The sequence below is a fragment of the Schistocerca nitens genome, chromosome 1 (genome assembly GCF_023898315.1).
Source record: "Schistocerca nitens isolate TAMUIC-IGC-003100 chromosome 1, iqSchNite1.1, whole genome shotgun sequence".
In the NCBI taxonomy this organism is placed as follows: Eukaryota; Metazoa; Arthropoda; class Insecta; order Orthoptera; family Acrididae; genus Schistocerca; species Schistocerca nitens.
The window spans coordinates 642,728,894-642,752,563 of NC_064614.1; the positions used below are offsets into that span (position 1 = coordinate 642,728,894).

A 23,670-nucleotide genomic window follows, 5' to 3' on the forward strand; every position below is an offset into this window, starting at 1 on the left:
TCAAAACATGCAGGTTCCTTCTCTTTGGAACCATGCTTGTACTTAATCTTCAATGTCTTGGTGTTTTTGTTGCCTGCTTTCCAGTTAAGTGACCTCCATGTTACTAGCTAACTGCAGTGGTTGTGATTATTTGTCTATTTGAGTTTGCATGTGCTTCTATGATGGTGGCTGCACCATAAAATTTTGACACAGCTTTTAGATAGCTCTCAAATGAACATACATATCTTCGCTGTTTCCTTCAAAATGACTGACACTATTAGAAGCATGTTCAACATTCCAGATCTGCAAAAGGCTGCATTATGTAAATTATTAAGAGGCAATCATCATGTCTGCAGAATTTGTGGCCATAATGGATGCTTCATACATTGTAATTAGTGCTGCACTATCTGCTCTAAGAATTCTGAGAAACCTTAGTTCCAAAGAGATGGGAAACTCTTTATCTTGTATAGGATCATTGAAGTGTTGCTATCAGTGTGACAAGAGGGGAAATCTGTTATCTTTATTTGGGTGAAATCTCAAGGCAGCATTACTGGTAATGAACTTGCTGAGGCTAGAAACTAATTGGACTGAAATCCCAAGCATGTATTAGAGATGCGCTATTTAGATACGTGATTGCACACAGACAAAGAGAACTAGGCCAATCAAAAAGATACAAGGGCAAGAACTAAGATTACTCAGCCATTTAATTTTGAGACAGTGTCATTTGGAACAAAATGATCAATACCCTGTGATTAAAACAAAAGTCAAGTCACAATTCCTTTTTATCAATGGATTACCAGATTAAGTGCACTGATTGTCATCAGACTGTCCCTTAACAATTCATGAGCATAATGCTACCACAGAATGGAATATTGATACCTAATAAATACATCGCACACAATTCCAAAGGTACCCTGCAGTTTATAAGGTTAGGCCACATGTGAAACTAGCAACATAATGTCCAGCAACCCAGCATTATGTTGCTGGGTAGTACATGGTTATGCAATGTAACTAGTTGTCTACCTGTATAGGTGGGCACAGCCAAACTGTGGCTAACTGCGAACCCGAACGTGCACCAGACCTTAATACAGGTGGCTGCAGCTTTATCTGTGCCTTTGAATTCTGCCACTCCTCATTATATGCATATTGAATTCTTGTATCAGTTTTATTTACAGATTTTTAGTTTTAGGTACTATAAATAGTCTGGGGAACCCTTTCATCTTCCTAGAGTTTCTGATTTCATGTGCCAACAGAAGAAATTACAGTGTACTTAGTATATCCTTCAATAATATTTGGTGCAAACAGGATAGCACCACTCTGACATAAAGTTTTCTACGTTCATGACAACATACATGTATTGAGGAAATTTTGGGATCATGACCACATGCTATTTACCTCACCGAATTGTGTTTTATTAGTAAGTCAGATGTTTACTTCTGTCTTCAGTTTGTGATGGTGAAAATAGTGTGGCACATTGTAGTATTATGCATCAAAGAGGCTATAGTGTAATCATAATACTAACATATGTGGTGCAGGCACATACACAAGTGAAAGAATATCATAAGTAGAAAAAATGTCAGTGCGTGACTCACTTGGAAGATGGTTGATGTTCTGAACCCAAATGTTTCCTGGAGGTATATAACATCTAGGAGCATTCCCAAAATTTTAGAGAAAACTTGAAGATGATCTTTAATACTCAGATATTTCATATCCACTGATTGTTTTAAAATCTAATAAAATTATACTTGTTGATTTTTCTGATAATTTGGTAATGAGTGACTCATCATTTGCAAAAACAGAGTAGTGGTAGAGACCTGTAACATGAAAATTGGACAAAAACCCTAAGCTGCCTCCTACATCAGAGCTTTCAGTGTACAGTTATGCAGAAATTGTAGATAACTGAGTAGTTAGTGTTTATACAAAGCATCATACTGAGAGTGAAAGACATACCATATAAAACTACCTCACAGATTACAATTGTGTGCTGGACTGGGACCTTAACCTGTATCTTTGCCTTTTGCAGGCAAGTGATTAATGACTGACAGAGGTCCCAGGTTCAAGTCCTTGTCCAGCACAAAGTTTTAATCTGACAGGAAGTTTCAAATCAGTGCACACCCCACTGCAGAGTGAAAATTGACTGTGGAAGTAACATGCAGTTTATATCCCACATATTGCTACTTTACCTTCGTAATATTATGATGTATGATTACTTTTTTTACTATAGTTTTACAGTAAATTTTTAAACTTAATATAATTCACACAGGATATATTAATAATGTTTTGAGTTTGTCAGCAGACGGATTTGAATTTTTAAAAAGTTTTTGATTCGAGTTTGTGATTTGTAGTTATATAACAGCTTTTTCCTTTTACCTACCAGAGCATATCAGTGCAGAGCCTGCTGTATGACGCCTACACGCACTATGATACTCTAACTGCTAACAGTATAGAACGTCTCCGCTTGAAGTATAGGTTAAGAGTTGTGCAGCAACTGGAGGATGGCGTTGGTCGTAATGTAATCCGTAGTGTTGCATCAGAGGGTTATTTCACTACAGAAGAGTTGCAGGTAATGTGGTATTGATTTACGTCCTATGGACATGTTATGTTACTTGTAGAGCAGCAAAGGTATTCCAGTGTCACTTTCAAATATGGTTCATTTATCTACTTGATCTTCTCATGTTTGAAAATATTAATTTTTACTCAACAGTATGGCATGTAGACCTGACAGTTTGCTAAAAAAGAAATGAAGAATTTGATAAATTGAGTATACCAGTGAATACTGACATTTTAAATGTGTTATACATAACATATAGTTGAAGCAATTATTGGTCATCTCTTGAGCAAATTTAGAATTCTTGCTACTGCATGGCAAGCTTGCACAATCATCTACTTTTAGCATATTAGCATCCTTTCAAAACTAACATGTCCCTTTTTTTACTTTGAGGGGTGTCCTAGGCAGAGTATGTTGGTGTAGTAGCATTTTTTTAAGTTCTCACTGATTTCCTGTTGGCTTCATTGTGCTGCAGCAGATAGCAGCAGCAATGGCAGCAAAGCATTCCAAAATGGGGTTGTCATAAAGAACCACAAAAAAAACCACATTGAATTGCCCACTGCTGAAAAAATTACACTAATTGAAATCCATCAGAACTCGCTAAAGGTATGAGATAATACTGTAAGCATGAGTAATGTGAGGCAATGGGTACTGTTGTTTTACTAGTGTTGAAAAAGATATGCATGAAAGTCATATCCTGGCAGACCCTCCCATGCCTCAAAATGAGAAGTGTTTTGATCAGCTCATCAATGATTATCAGTGGATTATAACTAGGTAATTGTGTGTATAGCTGACTGTCCACTGTATTGCCGTCACAAGAGATTACTTAACCTTGGTTATTACAAAGAGTCTCTTGGATGCTTATACAATCCTGGAAATTGAAATAAGAACACCGTGAATTCATTGTCCCAGGAAGGGGAAACTTTATTGACACATTCCTGGGGTCAGATACATCACATGATCACACTGACAGAACCACAGGCACATAGACACAGGCAACAGAGCATGCACAATGTCAGCACTAGTACAGTGTATATCCACCTTTCGCAGCAATGCAGGCTGCTATTCTCCCATGGAGACGATCGTAGAGATGCTGGATGTAGTCCTGTGGAACGGCTTGCCATGCTATTTCCACCTGGCGCCTCAGTTGGACCAGCGTTCGTGCTGGACGTGCAGACCGCGTGAGACGACACTTCATCCAGTCCCTAACATGCTCAATGGGGGACAGATCCGGAGATCTTGCTGGCCAGGGTAGTTGACTTACACCTTCTAGAGCACGTTGGGTGGCACGGGATACATGCGGACGTGCATTGTCCTGTTGGAACAGCAAGTTCCCTTGCCGGTCTAGGAATGGCAGAACGATGGGTTCGATGACGGTTTAGATGTACCGTGCACTATTCAGTGTCCCCTCGACGATCACCAGTGTAGGAGATCGCTCCCCACACCATGATGCCGGGTGTTGGCCCTGTGTGCCTCGGTCGTATGCAGTCCTGATTGTGGCGCTCACCTGCACGGCGCCAAACACGCATACGACCATCATTGGCACCAAGGCAGAAGCGACTCTCATCACTGAAGACGACACGTCTCCATTCGTCCCTCCATTCACGCCTGTCGCGACACCACTGGAGGCGGGCTGCACGATGTTGGGGCGTGAGCGGAAGACGGCCTAACGGTGTGCGGGACCGTAGCCCAGCTTCATGGAGACGGTTGCGAATGGTCCTCGCCGATACCCCAGGAGCAACAGTGTCCCTAATTTGCTGGGAAGTGGCGGTGCGGTCCCCTACGGCACTGCGTAGGATCCTACGGTCTTGGCGTGCATCCGTGCGTCGCTGCGGTCCGGTCCCAGGTCGACGGGCACGTGCACCTTCCGCCGACCACTGGCGACAACATCGATGTACTGTGGAGACCTCACGCCCCACGTGTTGAGCAATTCGGCGGTACGTCCACCCGGCCTCCCGCATGCCCACTATACGCCCTCGCTCAAAGTCCGTCAACTGCACATACGGTTCACGTCCACGCAGTCGCGGCATGCTACCAGTGTTAAAGACTGCGATGGAGCTCCGTATGCCATGGCAAACTGGCTGACACTGACGGCGGCGGTGCACAAATGCTGCGCAGCTAGCGCCATTCGACGGCCAACACCGCGGTTCCTGGTGTGTCCGCTGTGCCGTGCGTGTGATCATTGCTTGTACAGCCCTCTCGCAGTGTCCGGAGCAAGTATGGTGGGTCTGACACACCGGTGTCAATGTGTTCTTTTTTCCATTTCCAGGAGTGTAGAAGACCAAAAAAATTCATGAAATGGAAATTTGTTTGGACCTGCTGGAACAATAGCAGGCTGAAGGTGAAACGTTTCTAAATACCATCACCACAAGAGATGAAATATGTTGTCACCATTGTAAGCCAGAATCTAAAAGACACTCCATGGATTGGTGGCATGCGAATTTCCAACAAAAAAGTAGTAGAAAAAGACATTCTATCTGCAGGTAAAATGATGTGCATGCATCTTCTGTTGTGGATAGGGTGTGATTATTTTGGATGACTTGGGGCAACTGTCAATCCAAAACACTAAAAGGCAACAGCGTGCTTCCAGATTTTATGGCGAGGTGTTATTTCCATTTTATGCACAATATTTTGATGACCAGCTTAGCCCACACTGTCTGATTGGAGTCAATGCAGAAAGTACACATACCAGCAAAGCTGCAGCACCTGAAGAAGATTGTTGGATTTGTTGCTGAATATTGTGCATGAAATGAAAACAACAACTGGCAGAACATCTGGAATCAAATAATTAATTAGTCACACTGAAAAAGCCTAAGAGGCCACTACAAGAAAACACTAAGCCAAAAGCCCAAATTTCCAGGATGAGGCCAGAGAAGATGACGAATTTCTCCCTGCAACACGATAACAGCAAGCTGCACAACAGTTTTGCTATCATGGAACTCGCTACCGAATTTGGATGGACTGTCCTACTACATCCACTGTACAGTAGTAATTTGGCAGCTCACAAAAAATAGACTATGTGACTGACATTTTCCAGACTCAGATGCCAACAAAGCTGTAATACCATGGCTATCCTCAGCTGGATCAGCTTTTTTGAAGTGCAGTATGCAGGTTCTTGCTCATTGTTAGCAAAAGTGCGTAATGAGTACTGGTGACTATGTAGAAAAATTACTGTGTGTAGTTCAAACCTTGCTCTATTTAAATGTGTTATTGTTTCTGTAAGGTCATCAAGTCCTGGATATGGAAATAATTGATTATAAGATGTTAATAATCGTTTTCACAGTAGCTTAACCTGATGGAAATATGAAACTTTCTGGCAGATTTCATTTCACCATTGGAAATATGTTGAAGTGACTTACATAGTGCATTTCAGATTTATGTAAAAGCGAAATACACTGATGAGCTAAGATGTAATACCATTGCACAGAGCATTGTGTGCTTGGGTTGGGGTAATAGAAGTGTATAAGTGGACCAGAGATGAATGGAGAATCATTTTAGGAATGGTGTGGGCCTCAAATGTGGAAATCCACTAACATAAGTTACTTTATCAAAGCACAGGTGGTTATGGTCCAGTGTCTAGGAATGAATCCCTCATAAACAATGAAGCTGGTTGGATGTTCGCATACTACTATTGTGAACATCTGAGAAGTGGTTGAAGGATGGTGAAATAATGAGTAGGCAGTTAGGTGCTGGACCTCCAAGCCTCATCACAGAACATGGAGGTTGGAACCTGATGACAAAGTGCAGTGCTGGGGCAAGCATAAGTGTCTCAGTGCGCACTGATCAGCACATGGTGAGCAGGGCCGCTGTAGGTGATGACCCTCTGTGTTGCCAAGTTGACCCGACAAGACAGTCAATCACGACTGTATTGTGTGGAATTTAATTGAAATTGAATTGTGGATCGTTGGAATTAAATTGCCTGCTCAAATGAATCGCATTTCTTGTTACACCAGGTTGATCGTCATGTTCAGATACACCATCATGCAGGCGTAGGACTGCTCAAAACATGCACTGTGCCATGGACCCAGATCGGTTTTGGCAGCATTATGATATGAGGGGCATTCACTTGGATATCTATGACACCTTTCACAGTAATCGAAGCTATGGACTGACAGATTAAAACTGTGTCAGGCCAAGACTCAAACTTGGGACCTTTGCCTTTTACAGGCAAGTGCTGTAGCAACTGAGCCTCCCAAGCATGACTCATGACCTGTTCTTGCAGCATTACTTCCACCAGTAACTCTTCTCCTACTTTCCAAACTTCACATAAGTCCAGCACACAATTTTAATCTGCCAGGAAGTTTCACATTAGTGGACGTGCCACCACAGGGTGGAAAATGTATTCCGAACATCCCCCAGCCTATGGCTAAGCCGTGTCTCCATAATATTCTTACGTACAGGAGTGTTAGTCCTGCAAGATTCAGAAGATTAGATTAGATTTACTTTAATTCCAATTGATCCATAGTGAGGAGGCCCTCCAGGATGTAGAACATATCAGAAAAACAACAATACATGACAAATATTTACACCTAAAACAAATAAGCTAATGTACCATTCCACAGGTCCCAAGTGGAATGATCGTCATTTTTTGATGAACACTATATGAAAGAGTCATTTTATAAATAATAATGCACTGAATCTAAAATAAAGTTTTTTATTTACACACACACACACACACACACACACAAATTTTCAATGAACACATTACTGCACTGAAATTGTGCATTAGTTATGTTGTACTTATATACAAATCAGTTGGTTTTACTAAGAAATTCATCAATGGAGTAGAAGGAGTTGGCCACCAATAAATCCTTTAAGCTTCTCTTAAACTGAATTTCATTGGTTGTTAAGCTTTTTATGGCTGCTGGCAAGTTATTGAAAATGTGTGTTCCTGAATAATGCACACCTTTTTGTACAAGACTAAGTGACTTTAAATCCTTGTGAAGATTATTCTTATTTCTAGTATTGATTCCATGAATTGAGCTGTTGGTTTGAAAAAGTGATATATTTTTAATGACAAATTTCATTAAGGAATAAATATATTGGGAAGCAGTAGTTAGTTCCCTAAACAGGCTTCTGCAGGATGTTCTTGAGTTCACACCACATATAACTCTCACTGCACGTTTTTGTGCCCGGAAAACTTTAGCTTGGCTTGATGAATTACCCCAAAAAATAATCCCATATGACATTATGGAATAAAAGTAAGCATAGTATGCCAGCCTTTTCATTTTTATATCCCCTATGTCTGACACAATTTGCATTGCAAATAGAGATTTGTTAAGACGCTTCAGCAGTTCTGTGGTGTGCTCCTCCCAGTTGAATTTATCATCAAACTGTAATCCCAAGAATTTAACACTGTCCACTTCTTCTATCTTCTTGTCATCGTATGTTAGACATATACTCGTGGGACACCCCTTACAAGTTCTGAACTGCATGTAGTGTGTTTTTTTCAAAGTTTAGTGACAAAGAATTGGCTAGGAACCAGTGATTAATGTCCACAAATATTTTATTAGCTGATCTTTCTAAGACTACACTTGATTTGCTATTTATTGCAATGTTTGTATCATCGGCAAACAAAACGAACTTGGCATCTGGTAATGTTACTGATGAAAGGTCATTGATATACACAAGAAAAAGTAAGGGAACCTTGTGGGACCCCACATGTAATTAGTTCCCAGTTGGATGATGCCTGATAGCTTGATACATGTCTCTTTCCTAATAACACCCTTTGTTTCCTGCCAGAGATATAAGATTTGAACCATTTTGCAGCATTTCCTGTTACGCTATAATATTCTAATTTACTTAAAAGGATATTGTGATATACAGATCACAAAATATACCAGTTGCCTGCAATTTTTTGTCTAATGAATTAAGCACATTTTCACTGTAAGTGTAGATAGCCTTCTCAATATCAGAACCCTTTAGAAATCCAAACTGTGACTTTGACAGTATATTATTTGAGATAAAATAGTTATAAAGCCAATTGTACATTACTTTTTCTAAAATTTTTGAGAATGCTGGCAAAAGTGAAATTGGATGGAAATTTGATGCTATTTTTTTATCTCCCTACTTAAACAGTGGCTTAACTTCAGCATATTTCAACCATTCAGGAGAACTTGTGTGAAGTTTAGAAGATAGGAGGTGAGGTACTGGCGGAAGTGGAGCTGTGATGTCAGTTCGTGAGTCATACTTGGTAGCTCAGAAGGTAGGGCACTTGAACACGAAAGGTAAAGGCCACAAGTTAGTCTTGTTCCGGCACACAGTTTGAATCTGCCAGGGAATTTTGTATCATTGCATACTCCACTGAGAGTGAAAAATTCATTCTGGAATACATGAACGTAATTGTAGACCACCTGCAGCCCTTCATGCTTAGTGTCTTCCCCCCTGGTGATAGCATCTTTCAGCAGGATAACTGTCTGCATCACAAGACCAAAATTATGCTCGAGTGGTTTGAGGAGCATTACAGTGAACTGGGTTTTATGAATTGTCTACCAAATTTGCCTCGTCTGAACCCGATGGAGAAAATTTGTGACATTCAGGCACCAGCTCTTCACCCACAGATTGCCAGCCCTTAATTTATGGAACTGCATAAATCCATGCTATGAGGCATCCTTGCTGTTTCGTGTTCCAAATGTGAACATGCATGCTGTTATGTATGTGGTCATAACATTTTGGCTCACCAGTGTATAATGAAAAGTTCTGAATAGTACACATTCAGCCTTTTTACAGTTAAGTTTTGATTTGACAGACATTTCTGAAAGTGTGGCATGTGCTAGTCCAATAAGGCAGTTTGGAGAACTTCTGTGAAGTTTGGAGTGAAAGAAATGGACACTAGCAGCAATAAAACAGTGAGGGCAGGTTGTGAGTTCTGCCTGAGTGGCTCAGTCGGTAAGTGTATTGCCAATGAAAGGCAAGATTCAGGTTCAAGTCTGCATCTACATTACATCATCTCTACTTTGAATACACTCGAAGGGTATGGCAATGGATAATTTCTATAGTGACATGTATTAGGGTACCTTCTCATTTCATACATGGATAGTGTGCAGGAAGATTGATTGCTTAAATGCCTCTATGCACACTGTAATTTGTCTACTTTTCTTCTTAATGCTCCCTGTGGGAGTAATACATAGGGGACAGTAGTATATGCAGCCTCTTAATTTTGGTTCATGTACATTGATGTGAATCCATTATCGTAGGCAGCAGTCTGACAAGGTATTTACCTGACTGTTGCATGATTACTTAGAAATAGCTCAGCATGTTAGGCACAGAAATGTGCTCTGGATGATGGCGGAATCCCTTAAAGCAAAAATCACCTAGGATGTCACAGCATTGTTTTATCATGAGACATTTAAAGATCACTGAAGTTAAAAGTGACAATCAACTTATTGATGTTGTTGTTGTGGTCTTCAGTCCTGAGACTGGTTTGATGCAGCTCTCCATGCTACTCTATCCTGTGCAAGCTTCTTCATCTCCCAGTACCTACTGCAGCCTACATCCTTCTGAATCTGCTTAATGTAGTCATCTCTTGGTCTCCCTCTACGATTTTTACCCTCCACGCTGCCCTCCAATACTAAATTGATGATCCCTCGATGTCTCAGAACATGTCCTACCAACCGATCCCTTCTTCTAGTCAAGTTGTGCCACAAACTCCTCTTCTCCCCAATTCTATTCAATACCTCCTCATTAGTTATGTGATCTACCCATCTAATCTTCAGCATTCTTCTGTAGCACCACATCTCAAAAGCTTCTATTCTCTTCGTGTCTAAACTGTTTATCGTCCACGTTTCACTTCCATACATGGCTACACTCCATACAAATACTTTCAAAAACGACTTCCTGACATTTAAATCTATACTCGATGTTAACAAATTTCTCTTCTTCAGAAACGATTTCCTTGCCATTGCCAGTCTACATTTTATATCCTCTCTACTTCGACCATCATCAGTTATTTTGCTCCCCAAATAGCAAAACTCCTTTACTACTTCAAGTGTCTCATTTCCTAATCTAATTCCCTCAGCATCACCCAACTTAATTCGACTACATTCCATTATCCTCGTTTTGCTTTTGTTGATGTTCATCTTATATCCTCCTTTCAAGACACTGTCCATTCCGTTCAACTGCTCTTCCAAGTCCTTTGCTGTCTCTGACAGAATTACAATGTCATCAGCGAACCTCAAAGTTTTTATTTTTTCTCCATTGATTTTAACTCCTACTCCGAATTTTTCTTTTGTTTCCTTTATTGCTTGCTCAATATACAGATTGAATAACATCGGGGATAGGCTACAACCCTGTCTCACTCCCTTCCCAACCATTGCTTCCCTTTCATGCCCCTCGACTCTTATAACTGCCATCTGGTTTCTGTACAAATTTTAAATAGCCTTTCGCTCCCTGTATTTTACCCCTGCCACCTTCAGAATTTGAAAGAGAGTATTCCAGTCAACATTGTCAAAAGCTTTCTCTTGAGTCTACAAATGATAGAAACGTAGGTTTGCCTTTCCTTAATCTTTTGTCTAAAATAAGTCGTAGGGTCAGTATTGCCTCACGTGTTCCAACACCTCTATGGAATCCAAACTGATCTTCCCAGAGGTCGGCCTCTACCAGTTTTTCCATTCGTCTGTAAAGAATTTGTGTTAGTATTTTGCAGCCGTGACTTATTAAAATGATAGTTTGTTAATTTTCACATCTGTCAACACCTGCTTTCTTTGGGATTGGAATTATTATATTCTTCTTGAAGTCTGAGGGAATTTTGCCTGTCTCATACATCTTGCTCACCAGATGGTAGAGTTTTGTCAGGACTGGCTCTCCCAAGGCCGTCAGTAGTTCTAATGGAATGTTGTCTACTCCCGGGGCCTTGTTTTGACTTAGGTCTTTCAGTGCTCTGTCAAACTCTTCACGCAGTATCATATCTCCCATTTCATCTTCATCTAGCTCCTCTTCCATTTCCATAATATTGTCCTCAAGAACATCGCCCTTGTATAGACCCTCTATAAACTCCTTCCACCTTTCTGCTTTCCCTTCTTTGCTTAGAACTGGGTTTCCATCTGAGCTCTTGATATTCATACAAGTGGTTCTCTTTTCTCCAAAGATCTCTTTAATTTTCCTGTATGCAGTATCTATCTTACCGTTAGTGAGATAAGCCTCTACATTCTTACATTTGTCCTCTAGCCATCCCTGCTTAGCCATTTTGCACTTCCTGTCGATCTCTTTTTTGAGACGTTGCTATTCCTTTTTGCCTGCTTCATTTACTGCATTTTTGTATTTTCTCCTTTCATCAATTAAATTCAATATTTCTTCTGTTACCCAAGGGTTTTTACTAGCCCTCATCTTTTTACCTATTTGATCCTCTGCTGCCTTCACTATTTCATTCCTCAAAGCTACCCATTGTTCTTCTACTGTATTTCTTTCCCCCATTCCTGTCAATCGTTCCCTTATGCTCTCCCTGAAACTCTCTACAACCTCTGGTTCTTTCAGTTTATCCAGGCCCCATCTCCTTAAATTCACACCTTTTTGCAGTTTCTTCAGTTTTAATGTACAGCTCATAACCAATAGATTGTGGTCAGTCCACATCTGCCCCTGGAAATGCCTTAAAATTTAAAATGTGGTTCCTAAATCTCTGTCTTACCATTATATAATCTATCTGATACCTTTTAGTATCTCCAGGGTTCTTCCATGTATACAACCTTCTTTCATGATTCTTAAGCCAAGTGTTAGCTATGATTACGTTATGCTCTGCGCAAAATTCTACCAGGTGGTTTCCTCTTTCATTTCTTAGCCCCAGTCCATATTCACCTACTATGTTTCCTTCTCTCCCTTTTCCTACTCTTGAATTCCAGTCACCTATGACTATTAAATTTTCGTCTCCCTTCATTATCTGAATAATTTCTTTTATCTCATCATACATTTCATCAATTTCTTCGTCATCTGCAGAGCTAGTTGGTATATAAACTTGTGCTACTGTAGTAGGTGTGGGCTTCGTGTCTATCTTGGCCACAATAATGCGTTCACTATGCTGTTTGTAGTAGCTTACCCGTACTCCTATTTTTTTATCCATTATTAAACCTACTCCTGCATTACCCCTATTTGATTTTGTATTTATAACCCTGTATTCACCTGACCAAAAGTCTTGTTCCTCCTGCCACCAAACTTCACTTATTCCCATTATGTCTAACTTTAACCTATACATTTCCCTTTTTAAATTTTCTAACCTACCTGCCCGATTCAGGGATCTGACATTCCATGCTCCGATCCGTAGAACGCCAGTTTTCTTTCTCCTGATAACGACGTCGTCCTGAGTAGTCCCCGCCCGGAGATCCGAATGGGGGACTATTTTACCTCCGGAATATTTTACCCAAGAGGACGCCATCATCATTTAATCATACAGTAAAGCTGCATGCCCTCGGGAAAAATTACGGCCATAGTTTCCCCTTGCTTTCAGCCATTCCCAGTACCAGAACAGCAAGGCCATTTTGGTTAGCGTTACAAGGCCAGATCAGTCAATCATCCAGACTGTTGCCCCTGCAACTACTGAAAAGGCTGCTGCCCCTCTTCAGGAACCACACGTTTGTTTGGCCTCTCAACACATACCCCTCCATTGTGGTTGCACCTATGGTATGGCTATCTGTATTGTTGAGGCACGCAAGCCTCCCCACCAATGGCAAGGTCCATGGTTCATGGAATTTCATTGCAAGTATAACATCTCTGACAAGAAACTGTATCGCATTCCAGCCTGGTTTCATGTACTTTTTCGGAGTGCTGCAAGGTGTGTACTGATTTTGAATTGGTGTACTCATTATGCATTAGAGGTCTCCTAAAGAAAGGAGAGGGGGAGGGGGAACAATAATAGCCACAAGTGTGCAAAAAAAGGGAATAATTACATACAATTCATGAATAGGTAGAAATTCTGTGAAATTTATTTCTGTGAAGTTTAAACAGGCAGGAGGTATCTTCTCTCAGAACTGAATGTTCAAAGGCTGCATAGGATTTACTAGTTGTTTCTGAAAAGCGAATAGTCGGAGAACAAAAGTTTTGAAGCTGATGACCTTGCTCCTGAAGAAAGAGATTGTAAAGGGAAGGACTGCTACTGAATCATACTTCCAGTGTTTATTCAGAGCCTAGTATAATATGGTTTGCCATTCTTAGAATGATGTTTACTCACAATGTTTTCAGTTGAAACAGGCATCAAACCTGCTCCAGATGAGGGAACAAATTGAAATTTAATGTCACAATGTGACACAAAGCACTATCCACTCTGTTAAAGAAGAAAAATGATCCAATTCTGTGGACAGTATGGTATGACTGTCAGAAGATCTGGACACTGCCCAAGCTGCCTGATCAGCGGACCTTTTAAGTTTCAGAATTTAATTAAAAAATTTTAGTAATGCTAAAGGTCATTCAAAATCATATCTTAAGAGAGAGACTGTTAAATCATACATTTGATTTTAAGAAAAGTTTTCTAAAGGAGAAAAGGAAGTAACATCATTTTTGTGTGATTGATAATTGTAAGATTAACTGGCACTGAAACTCTTCAATGTATCAGTGATGTTTGTTTGGGCCACAATGGAAATACTATATTAATAATTAAACAATGGAAACTCCAGGGAGGAATATTAACAATGTAGGAAAAAGGAAGATGACTATTAACCATGAAGAAGATGCATCAAGTTGCAGACAGGCACACTTAAGACACAAGACCCACCGTCTGCTGCCACTAAAAACCCTGAAAAACACAATATCACTCAGAGCGGAGTGTTGCGGGCGGAGTGTTGCGGGCGGAGTGTTGCGGGCGGAGTGTTGCGGGCGGAGTGTTGCGGGCGGAGTGTTGCGGGCGGAGTGTTGCGGGCGGAGTGTTGCGGGCGGAGTGTTGCGGGCGGAGTGTTGCGGGCGGAGTGTTGCGGGCGGAGTGTTGCGGGCGGAGTGTTGCGGGCGGAGTGTTGCGGGCGGAGTGTTGCGGGCGGAGTGTTGCGGGCGGAGTGTTGCGGGCGGAGTGTTGCGGGCGGAGTGTTGCGGGCGGAGTGTTGCGGGCGGAGTGTTGCGGGCGGAGTGTTGCGGGCGGAGTGTTGCGGGCGGAGTGTTGCGGGCGGAGTGTTGCGGGCGGAGTGTTGCGGGCGGAGTGTTGCGGGCGGAGTGTTGCGGGCGGAGTGTTGCGGGCGGAGTGTTGCGGGCGGAGTGTTGCGGGCGGAGTGTTGCGGGCGGAGTGTTGCGGGCGGAGTGTTGCGGGCGGAGTGTTGCGGGCGGAGTGTTGCGGGCGGAGTGTTGCGGGCGGAGTGTTGCGGGCGGAGTGTTGCGGGCGGAGTGTTGCGGGCGGAGTGTTGCGGGCGGAGTGTTGCGGGCGGAGTGTTGCGGGCGGAGTGTTGCGGGCGGAGTGTTGCGGGCGGAGTGTTGCGGGCGGAGTGTTGCGGGCGGAGTGTTGCGGGCGGAGTGTTGCGGGCGGAGTGTTGCGGGCGGAGTGTTGCGGGCGGAGTGTTGCGGGCGGAGTGTTGCGGGCGGAGTGTTGCGGGCGGAGTGTTGCGGGCGGAGTGTTGCGGGCGGAGTGTTGCGGGCGGAGTGTTGCGGGCGGAGTGTTGCGGGCGGAGTGTTGCGGGCGGAGTGTTGCGGGCGGAGTGTTGCGGGCGGAGTGTTGCGGGCGGAGTGTTGCGGGCGGAGTGTTGCGGGCGGAGTGTTGCGGGCGGAGTGTTGCGGGCGGAGTGTTGCGGGCGGAGTGTTGCGGGCGGAGTGTTGCGGGCGGAGTGTTGCGGGCGACCTTCCTTCAGTGCCTGATGCTGAGGAGTGTGGAACAGTGTCCGATGGCAGTGGCCATGAAGCAATTCTGCCAGCTATGGTGCATCTTGTGGATGAGAATGGTAGGAGACGAGAAACAGTTGCAGTGCTTGATCCCTGGTGTTGTGTGTGGTGCGAAGTTTGGCCATCTGCTGCTTGTAAGTTGTGACAAAACATTCTGCTTCACTGTTTGACTGTGGGTGGAACGGTTCACTAGTTAGATGCCGAATGCCATTGCATTCAGAGACTGTTTTAAATTCATTTGACATGAATTGAGGGCAGTTGTCTTACACTATGACTTCAGGCAAACCTTCGAGGCAAAATATAGAGGACAGCACCTGAATTGTGCTACATGACATTGTCGAGTTCAGTGGCACAGGAAAAGGAAATTTGGTTTAAGGTTCTACCACAATCAACCAACGAGTGTTCCAAAAAGGTCCCGCAAAGTCTTCGTGCACATGTTGCCATGGTGATTGCAACTTACGCCAAGCAGAGAATTTTTGTGGTGGAGTGGACTGATTTTCTGCACATGTGTGACACCGTGACTTCACCTGTTCTATTTGGGTGTCCATGCCCATCCAAGTATAGTGTTGATGCTCTAACTGTTTCATATGAACAATCCCCCAGTGTCCTTGGTGAAGTAATTGCAACACTTCTTTTTGCAAAGCTTTGGGGATGAACACAAGGGACTGTCCACTGTCATTTTGTACAAGACTCATACCTTGCTCTATAGCAAGGCTATGCCAACATGCAAAGTATCTGCGCACTACAGAGTTCTTTATGCTATGCAATGAGGAAGGCCAAGATGTGGGATGTATTTGAGCAAAATGTTCAAATCTGAATCAGCTTCTGTGGACTGTGCTATTTTTCTGTAGTTGAGAGGAAAGGATTGAAGCAATTCAGAATCCTGAGCTTCAAAGTGACAACGAGATGCAGCAAAAGCATCAGTCAGAAGATCTGAAAGTGTTTCTGCATTACCTTGTTGAGATGTTGGACAATACACAATCTCGTGCTGGTATTGAAACAACAACAAAGCCCATCTTTGCAATTTTTGGGCAGTTCGTACAGGAACTGGCTTCATCGGATGAAACGAGGACTGCATCGGTTTGTGATCTGTTACTAAGCAGAATTTTCTGCCATACAAATAGTGGTGGAATTTGGTGACACCATCCACAATAGTCAATGCCTCTTTCTCTGTTTGTGAATAGTTACACTGAGCTTTGGGCAACACTTTTGATGCAAAAGCTATAGGTCTGTCTTTATCACCAAATCTGTGTGAAAGCACTGCAATGATTCTGTATGAAGAAGTGTCAACTTGCAACACAACTGGTTTGTCAAGATCAAAGTGAACCAAGCATTGATCACTGACAAATGCATCTTTAAGTTTTCAGAAAGTGTCTTGGCACTCATCTGTCCAAACAAAGGGCACATTCTTGTGACTTAAGCGATGCAATGGAGCTGCAATTTGTGCAGCACTCAGTATGAACCGAATGTAGTAGTTCATTTTCCTTAAGACTGACTGCAATTCTGTGACATTGCGAGGAACTGGCAGATCTCACGTGGCTAAAAAAATGTGACTGAAGAGGATGTACATCTTCACTGTTTGACATGACCAAGATACTGCAACTCAGGTTTAAAAAAATCCCACTTGTCCGGTCTATATTTTAGTCCTGCATCAGATAACATATGAAACAAAGCATGTAGTGTGTTCTTCAAGTGTATGATCTGATACAGTGTTGTCTAAATAGTTTGAACAGGTTGGTACTTGAGGAGTCAGCTGTTCCAAATACCGTTGGAAAGTGGCGGATGTGGAAGCATTGCCGAAAGGCAAACACAAATATTTAAACAAGACCAAATGAGTGTTCACAACACACGTTTTGAGATCCTTCATCTAGTGCTATTTGAAGATATGTGTCATGCAAATCAATTTTTGAAAAGTGGCGATCAGCAACTAATCTGTCTGAGAGATCCTATGGGCATGACAAGGGATAAGTATCAATCACAGAGTCTAGGTTGACCATAGACTTAGTCAACGCAAAGGCGAATGCAACCTGAAGGTTTGGGGAGCAAAACCAGTGAACTTGCCCATTGACTAGCTTGTATGGGCGCAATAGTTCCCCAGTCTTGCAATTCCTTAAGTTCAGCAGTGACTTTGTCCCGTAATGCAATGGGAACAGTTCTGGCCCAGCAAAATTTCAACTGCATATTTTCTTTCAAAGAAATAACTGCAACAAAATTGTTAGCCTTGCCTAAACCGTCAGAAAAGAGTTCAGGGAATTCTTTTGGCAAGCTAGCTACACTGTCTTTTGCATGGAATGAAGACACTGACAACAAATTGTCCTGAATGTTAAAGCCAAACCAATCAGATTAATCAAGACCAAATATGTTCTCACAATCATGTGGTTGTAGCACCAAAAGAGTCACTGTTCGCTTACATGAGTGATACATGGGAGGCAAGTACATTTTCCGAGAACGGGAATGTCTTGTCTGTTATAAGCCGTCAGGTGTGTGCTAGTTTTAGAAAGGCGTGGGGAGCCTAACATTTTGTATGTGTGATTATTCAGCAATGTAACAGAGGCACCCATGTCCAACTGAAATTTCCCACAAAGAACCAAATGAACAAAAAGTTTGTTGGACTGGCATAGCACTGAGGAAACTGTTTGCTGGCTAGTTTTGCTCATGCTTGCAGCAGGCTTTGAACACAGCATTGATTACTTTGGCCTTGTGACTAGAGTTTTGTTGTGGGCAGAATTATTATGTTTATTCCTTTGCAAAAATATGGATTGTATGCGACAGTTCTTGCCACAAACGTAACACTGTGCTTGTCTGGGTGGGCAGTCTTTGTGTTTGTGCTGTGAATTGCACCGAGGGCATGACTTAATTATGTTCGCCTGTTTAGAGAGGCATGGCGCGCGAGGGCTGTTGCTGCCTACTGGGCCATATGTAAGCAAGGGATGACTCAACCTGACGAATTGGTGGCCGCTCAAATTTATCGGCTGACATGGCTCCTGAATCATACTGATCTAGAACTTGCACTACGTGCTGGAATGATGGATCTGACTGTTTCAAAATCTGTCTTCTAAGTCTCACATCAGTTACATTGTGCATGATCACATTACACAACATTACTTCTGAATATAAAGCACCACAAGCACATTTGAATTTGTATTTCCTCGTCATACCCTGCAAATCTCTCACAGAAAGTTTGTTCTGACCTTTTCTTGCAATGAAAGAATTGGTACCTAACTACCACCACATTCACTTGTTGGTCATAATAGTTAGTTAAAGGATCTACAACCTGCTCATAGGAAAGTTCACTCAGAGTGGCATTAGGGAACAATGTGTGAATGAGAAAAGAGACTGCACTTCCTACCTTTGACAAAAAGTAAAATAGTTTCACAGTACCTGGTACATTATGAATAATGATGAGGGTTTCATTGTTACAACCACTTGAGCCATTCCTCTTCTTTTTCATTAAACTGGTGAAAAGATGGTATGGCACTCAAAGCTACCATTGTTGCACTTTGTGCTGTGTTGGCCGCTTTAGTGGTTAATAACTGCTGTACAGTGTGTAGTAGAGTTGAGATCTGCTGCGTCTGAAACTGAGACATCTGTGTTAGCTGCGTTGCATCTATCGCTTGCAGCTGAGGTGCCTGAACAGGGGTTGGGAGAGGTGGGTTGCTCATTTTGGAATAGGCAAATGCAATAAGCAGACAAAGCAAGCAATAAACACACAAGCAAAGAAAATTTCTGGAGTGCCCACCTGAAAACACTGATTATCAAAAACACTAGAAGAGACTTGTTAAAGCATGTAAAAACAGCCCTGCAAAAAAAGACAAGGTAGAATTAAGGTGCCAGCAAAATACAGAAGCCCACGACAAAAGAAAACAGTGGCAGCTAGGCCCTAGGTGCAAAATGTGAACAGGTTGCCATGTTGGTGTTGGTTCACCTTCTCGTCCCAAATATTACATCTCCATGCTTGTTGTCAAAAATGTGGTGTCTGGGAAACCATCGTGCTCGGTTTGCTAGACAAACACTCAAACAAATCTTATCAATGAGTTTTATTACAAAATGAAAAGATACAATACTTAACTTCGCAATTACAGAGATGTGTCGCAAGCAAAGGGCGACATGAAATAATCTTCTTCAGTATAAGCAATTCCAGGTCTGAGCTACATAGTGTGTACAAGTGAAGTAACGAGTGTTGATGCTTCTATCCACATCGCTAGTCCTGAAGCTACTACTCAACTGGGCGTCGCCAGTCGGTCACAGCACTTATGTCCTCTTCACATAGGGGTCGCTGCTGTCATATTGTCGTGGAGAGGGGTTGGTCAGCGTGAGATTGTCTGATGTCTTCTCACGGCCACCTCTGCTTTATCATTCCCCGACTGGCGTGATGGCACTTGACTTTACGCCGTAATGGTAAGACCCTCAGCATACTAAGCAAGGAAGTTTTTGTCAATGCAGATATGCTCTCACCAGATGGTCAGGCTTTATGGGAGGGATTCTTTGGTGCGAAAGGGATGACGGCTGTCAAACTGCAGGTACTGTTGATGGTTGGTGCATTTAATGTGGACAGAGGTGTGAAAGAAGCCTTCAGAGAGCATGAGGTCAACATCTAGGAGGGTGGTACACTAGTTTGAGGAGGACCACCAGAGAGGTGTTGATCTTGTGAAGTAATGACGATAGGTTGTCTCATCCCTGAGTCCAGATCATGAAGATATCCTCAATGAAAGTGAGCCAGACTAGGGGTTTTGTGTTTTGGGGGGCAAGGGATGTTCCTTTCTTGGTGGCCCATAAAAAGGTTAGCATAGGAGGGTGCCATGTGGGTGCGCATGGCTGTGCCATGGATTTGTTTATACCTTTCCTTCAAATGAGGAGTAGTTGTGGATTAGAATAAAGTTAGTAAACTATATGAGGAACGAGGTAGTGGGTTTGTAGTCTGGAGGACATTGGGAAATGTAGAACTCAGTAGTGGTAAGATCATGGGCATGAGGAAGGTAGTGTATATTGAGGTGGCATGCTGGGTTGAGGAGGACTTCGTGAAGTAGATGGCAGAGAAGGTGTTGGGGGTGTGAAAGAATGGAGATAGGGTGTCTTGGCCCTGAGTCCAGGTCAAGATGATATCGTCAATGAACCCAATTACTAAGTTCACTTATTGGCTGTATAAACCTTCGCCTCATGTTAAAGAAATTCACATTATGTTTCTCGTAATAGGACATAGCTTTCTGCCACCTGATGGAGTTTTCATGCAGATTAAAAACAAAGGTGTTAAAAGCGCTTGATGATCCAGCAAAATGCAATGAAACTATTCAGATGTGAAACAAATACTAACAAAGAGATAGAGATGGGCTGGCCAGTACTTACCTCAGCTCAGTACAGCCGATAGTTACACAAAACAGAACAGAAAATTTACATTCCTAGCTTTCCGAACTTTGTTCCTTCATCAGGGAGGAGAGATGGGAAAAAAGGGAAGAAGGGAAAGTGGATTCAGTTACTCACAACCCAGGTTATGAAGCAACAGGGAAAGGTAAAGAGGGAGGGTAGCAAGGATAGAGGCATGGTTGTTAGAGGGAAGCCAAAGATATTCTACTGTTAAGTACTGTGCCAGCTTCAAACCAAAGAGGATGTATACAGAAGTAAAGAGGTATATAGTATTAAGATAAACACAACTATGTAGGATGAAAAGATGCGTGAATGGCTAAAGAGGAGAGGGAAAAAGGAGAAGACTGAAGAGTAAATGGGAGTGAGGTTGGTTAACGTAGGTTCAGTCCAGGGGGATGGTGGGATGAAAGGATGTGTTGGAGTGCAAGTTCCCATCTCTTACATTGTAGCAGGTTCCTAGGTCCCTAGAATTATGCTGGACAGCATGCTCTGCTACTGGGTATTGAACATCTCCTAGGCGGACAGTTTGTCTGTGCCTGTTCATGTGCTCAGCCAGTTTAGTTGGCATCATACCGATGTAAAAGGCTGTGCAGCGCAGGCATGTCAGCTGATAAATGACATGTGTTGTTTCACATGTGGCCCTGCCTTGAATTGTGTATGTTTTACCAGTAGCAGGGCTGGAGTAGGTGGTTGTGGGGAGGAGATGCATGGGGCAGGTTTTGCAGCGGGGTCGGTTACAGGGCTAGGAACTACTGGGTAGAGAAGGTGGTCTGGGAATATTGTAGGATTTGACAAGGATGTTACGGAGGTTAGGGGGGGCAACGAAAGGCAACTCTGTGTGGTGTGGGAAGAATATTGTCAAGGGATGATCTCATTTCAGGGCTTGACTTGAGAAAGTCATATCCCTGGCGGAGTAATTTGTTGATGTATTCGAGGCCAGGATAATACTGGGTGACAAGGGGGATGCTTCTATGTGGTCTGGGGGTAGGAATATTGTTGTTGGACAGGGAGGAATGTATTGCATGGGAGATCTGTTTGTGGACAAGGTCTGCAGGATAGTTGCGGGAGAGGAAAGCACTGGTCAGGTTATTGGTGTAATTGTTGAGGATTCGTCACTGGAGCAGATACGTTTGCCACGAATACCTAGGCTGTAGGGAAGGGAGCGTTTGATGTGAAATGGATGGCAGCTATCAAAGTGAAGGTACTGTTGATTGTTTGTGGGTTTGATGTGGACAGAGGTGTGGATGTGAGCTTCAACAAGGTGGTCAACACCCAGGAAGGTGGCTTGTGTTTAGGAGAAGGACCAGGTGAAATTCAGATTCGAAAAGGAGTTGAGGTTATGGAGGAAATTAAGGAGTGTTTCTTCACCACGAGTCCAGACCACAAAGATGTCATCTATAAACCTATACCAGGTCAGGGGAAGCAGCAGTTGGGTCTTCAGGAAAGCCTCCTCCATGCGGCCCATGAGGAGGTTGGCATAGGACGGAGCCATCCTGGTTCCCATGGCTGTTCCCCTGATTTGTTTGTAGGTCTGGCCTTCAAAAGTGAAGTAATTATGGGTGAGGATGAAGTTGGTAAGTGTGATAAGGAATGAGGTTTTTGGAAGATCTTCGGGTGGGTGTTGGGAGAGGTAGTGTTCAAGGGCAGAGAGAGACCATGGGTATGTGGGATGTTTGTGTAAAGGGATGTAGCATCTATGGTGACAAGAAAGGTTTCAGGTGGGAGGGGAGTGGGAATGGATTTGAGGCATTCTAGGAAATGCTTTGTGTCTTTGATGTAGGATGGGAGTCTGCAGATGATAGGTTGGAGGTGTTGGTCTACCGGAGCTGAGATACGTTCTGTTGGGGCTTTGAAGCCTGGGTAATAGGTAGAAGGTAGGGGTACGTGGCTCAGGTGGAGTGAGTAGGTCTATGGAAGCCGTTGTGAGGCCTTGTGAGGGACCTTGGATTTTTAGTATTTTCTGCAGCTCAGTCTGGATGGAGGGAATGGGATCCTGGGTAACAGCTTTGTAGGTTGAGGTGTCGGAGAGTTGACACAGTCCTTCTGCTACATACTCCACACGGTCAAGTACCACAGTTGTGGAGCCTTTATCCGCCAGGAGGATGACAATAGAGCGGTCTGTTTTCAGCTTCTTAATGGCACGGGATTCAGCTGGGGTGATGTTGGGATGTTTTTCAAGGAGGACTGGGAGGCAACACTGGATGTGAGGAATTCCTGAAATGTCTGAAAGGGATGGTTTTGGGGGAGGGGAGGAGGATCACTTTGGGAAGGCGGTCGGAACTGTTCTAGACAGGGTTCAACACGGTTTAGTATTTGGGGGCTGTGTTGGGTGGTGAAGTGATATTTCCAGTTGAGGTTCCGTGTGAATGAGAGGAGATCTTTAACCAGAGCAGTGTGGTTGAATTTAGGAGTGGGGCTAAAGGTTAAGCCTTTTGATAGAACAGATGTCTCTGGAGGAGAGAGGGATCTGGATGAGAGGTTTAGAACTGAATTGGGACTGGTGATATGTGGCATTTGACTGTGGTTATAGTTGAGATTTGATCTGTGTGGGGTATGTGCTGGGATTGGGAGATTGAGTAGGGTGGCTAGGCTAGGTTTGTTGGCTATGAGGGGGGTTTGTTGAAGGTGCTGCTGTGGTTGGTGTTTGTGAGGGATAGGGAGAGGGACCCCACTTCTTAGGTGTTGCACTAGCACTGTGGATAGCTTTTTCAGGTGGTGTGTGGCATGGAACTCAAGTTTACAGCTGGCTTCTAGGATGATGTTCCTGAGTGTGTTCTCCAAGCAGGGGTTTGAGAGGTGGAGGACTTTGAAGAGAGATAGGAGCTGTTGCGAGTGGTAGTTACACGAAGTAGTGTAGAGATTCAGGACAAGTTGGGTAAGGGCTAAGGATTGAAGGTTCTGGAAGTCCAGGAGAGACTGGTGGAAGAAGGGATTGCACCCAGAGATGGGAACTTTTAAGGTAAGTCCTTTAGGGGTAATTCCAAAGGTTAAGCAGGACTGGA

At 43.2% G+C, this 23,670-nt stretch overlaps 1 protein-coding gene across 3 annotated transcripts in view; it reads left to right on the forward strand.

Moving 5' to 3' along the window:
* Nucleotides 1-23,670, forward strand: part of LOC126258146 (TBC1 domain family member 9) — a 200,389-nt gene that overhangs the window by 117,895 nt on the left and 58,824 nt on the right. For all 3 annotated transcript variants that reach the window (XM_049955619.1, XM_049955618.1, XM_049955620.1), the window contains one exon: nt 2,357-2,542. In XM_049955619.1, the coding sequence (XP_049811576.1) occupies nt 2,357-2,542 (186 nt within the window). The remainder of the gene's footprint in view (nt 1-2,356; nt 2,543-23,670) is intronic.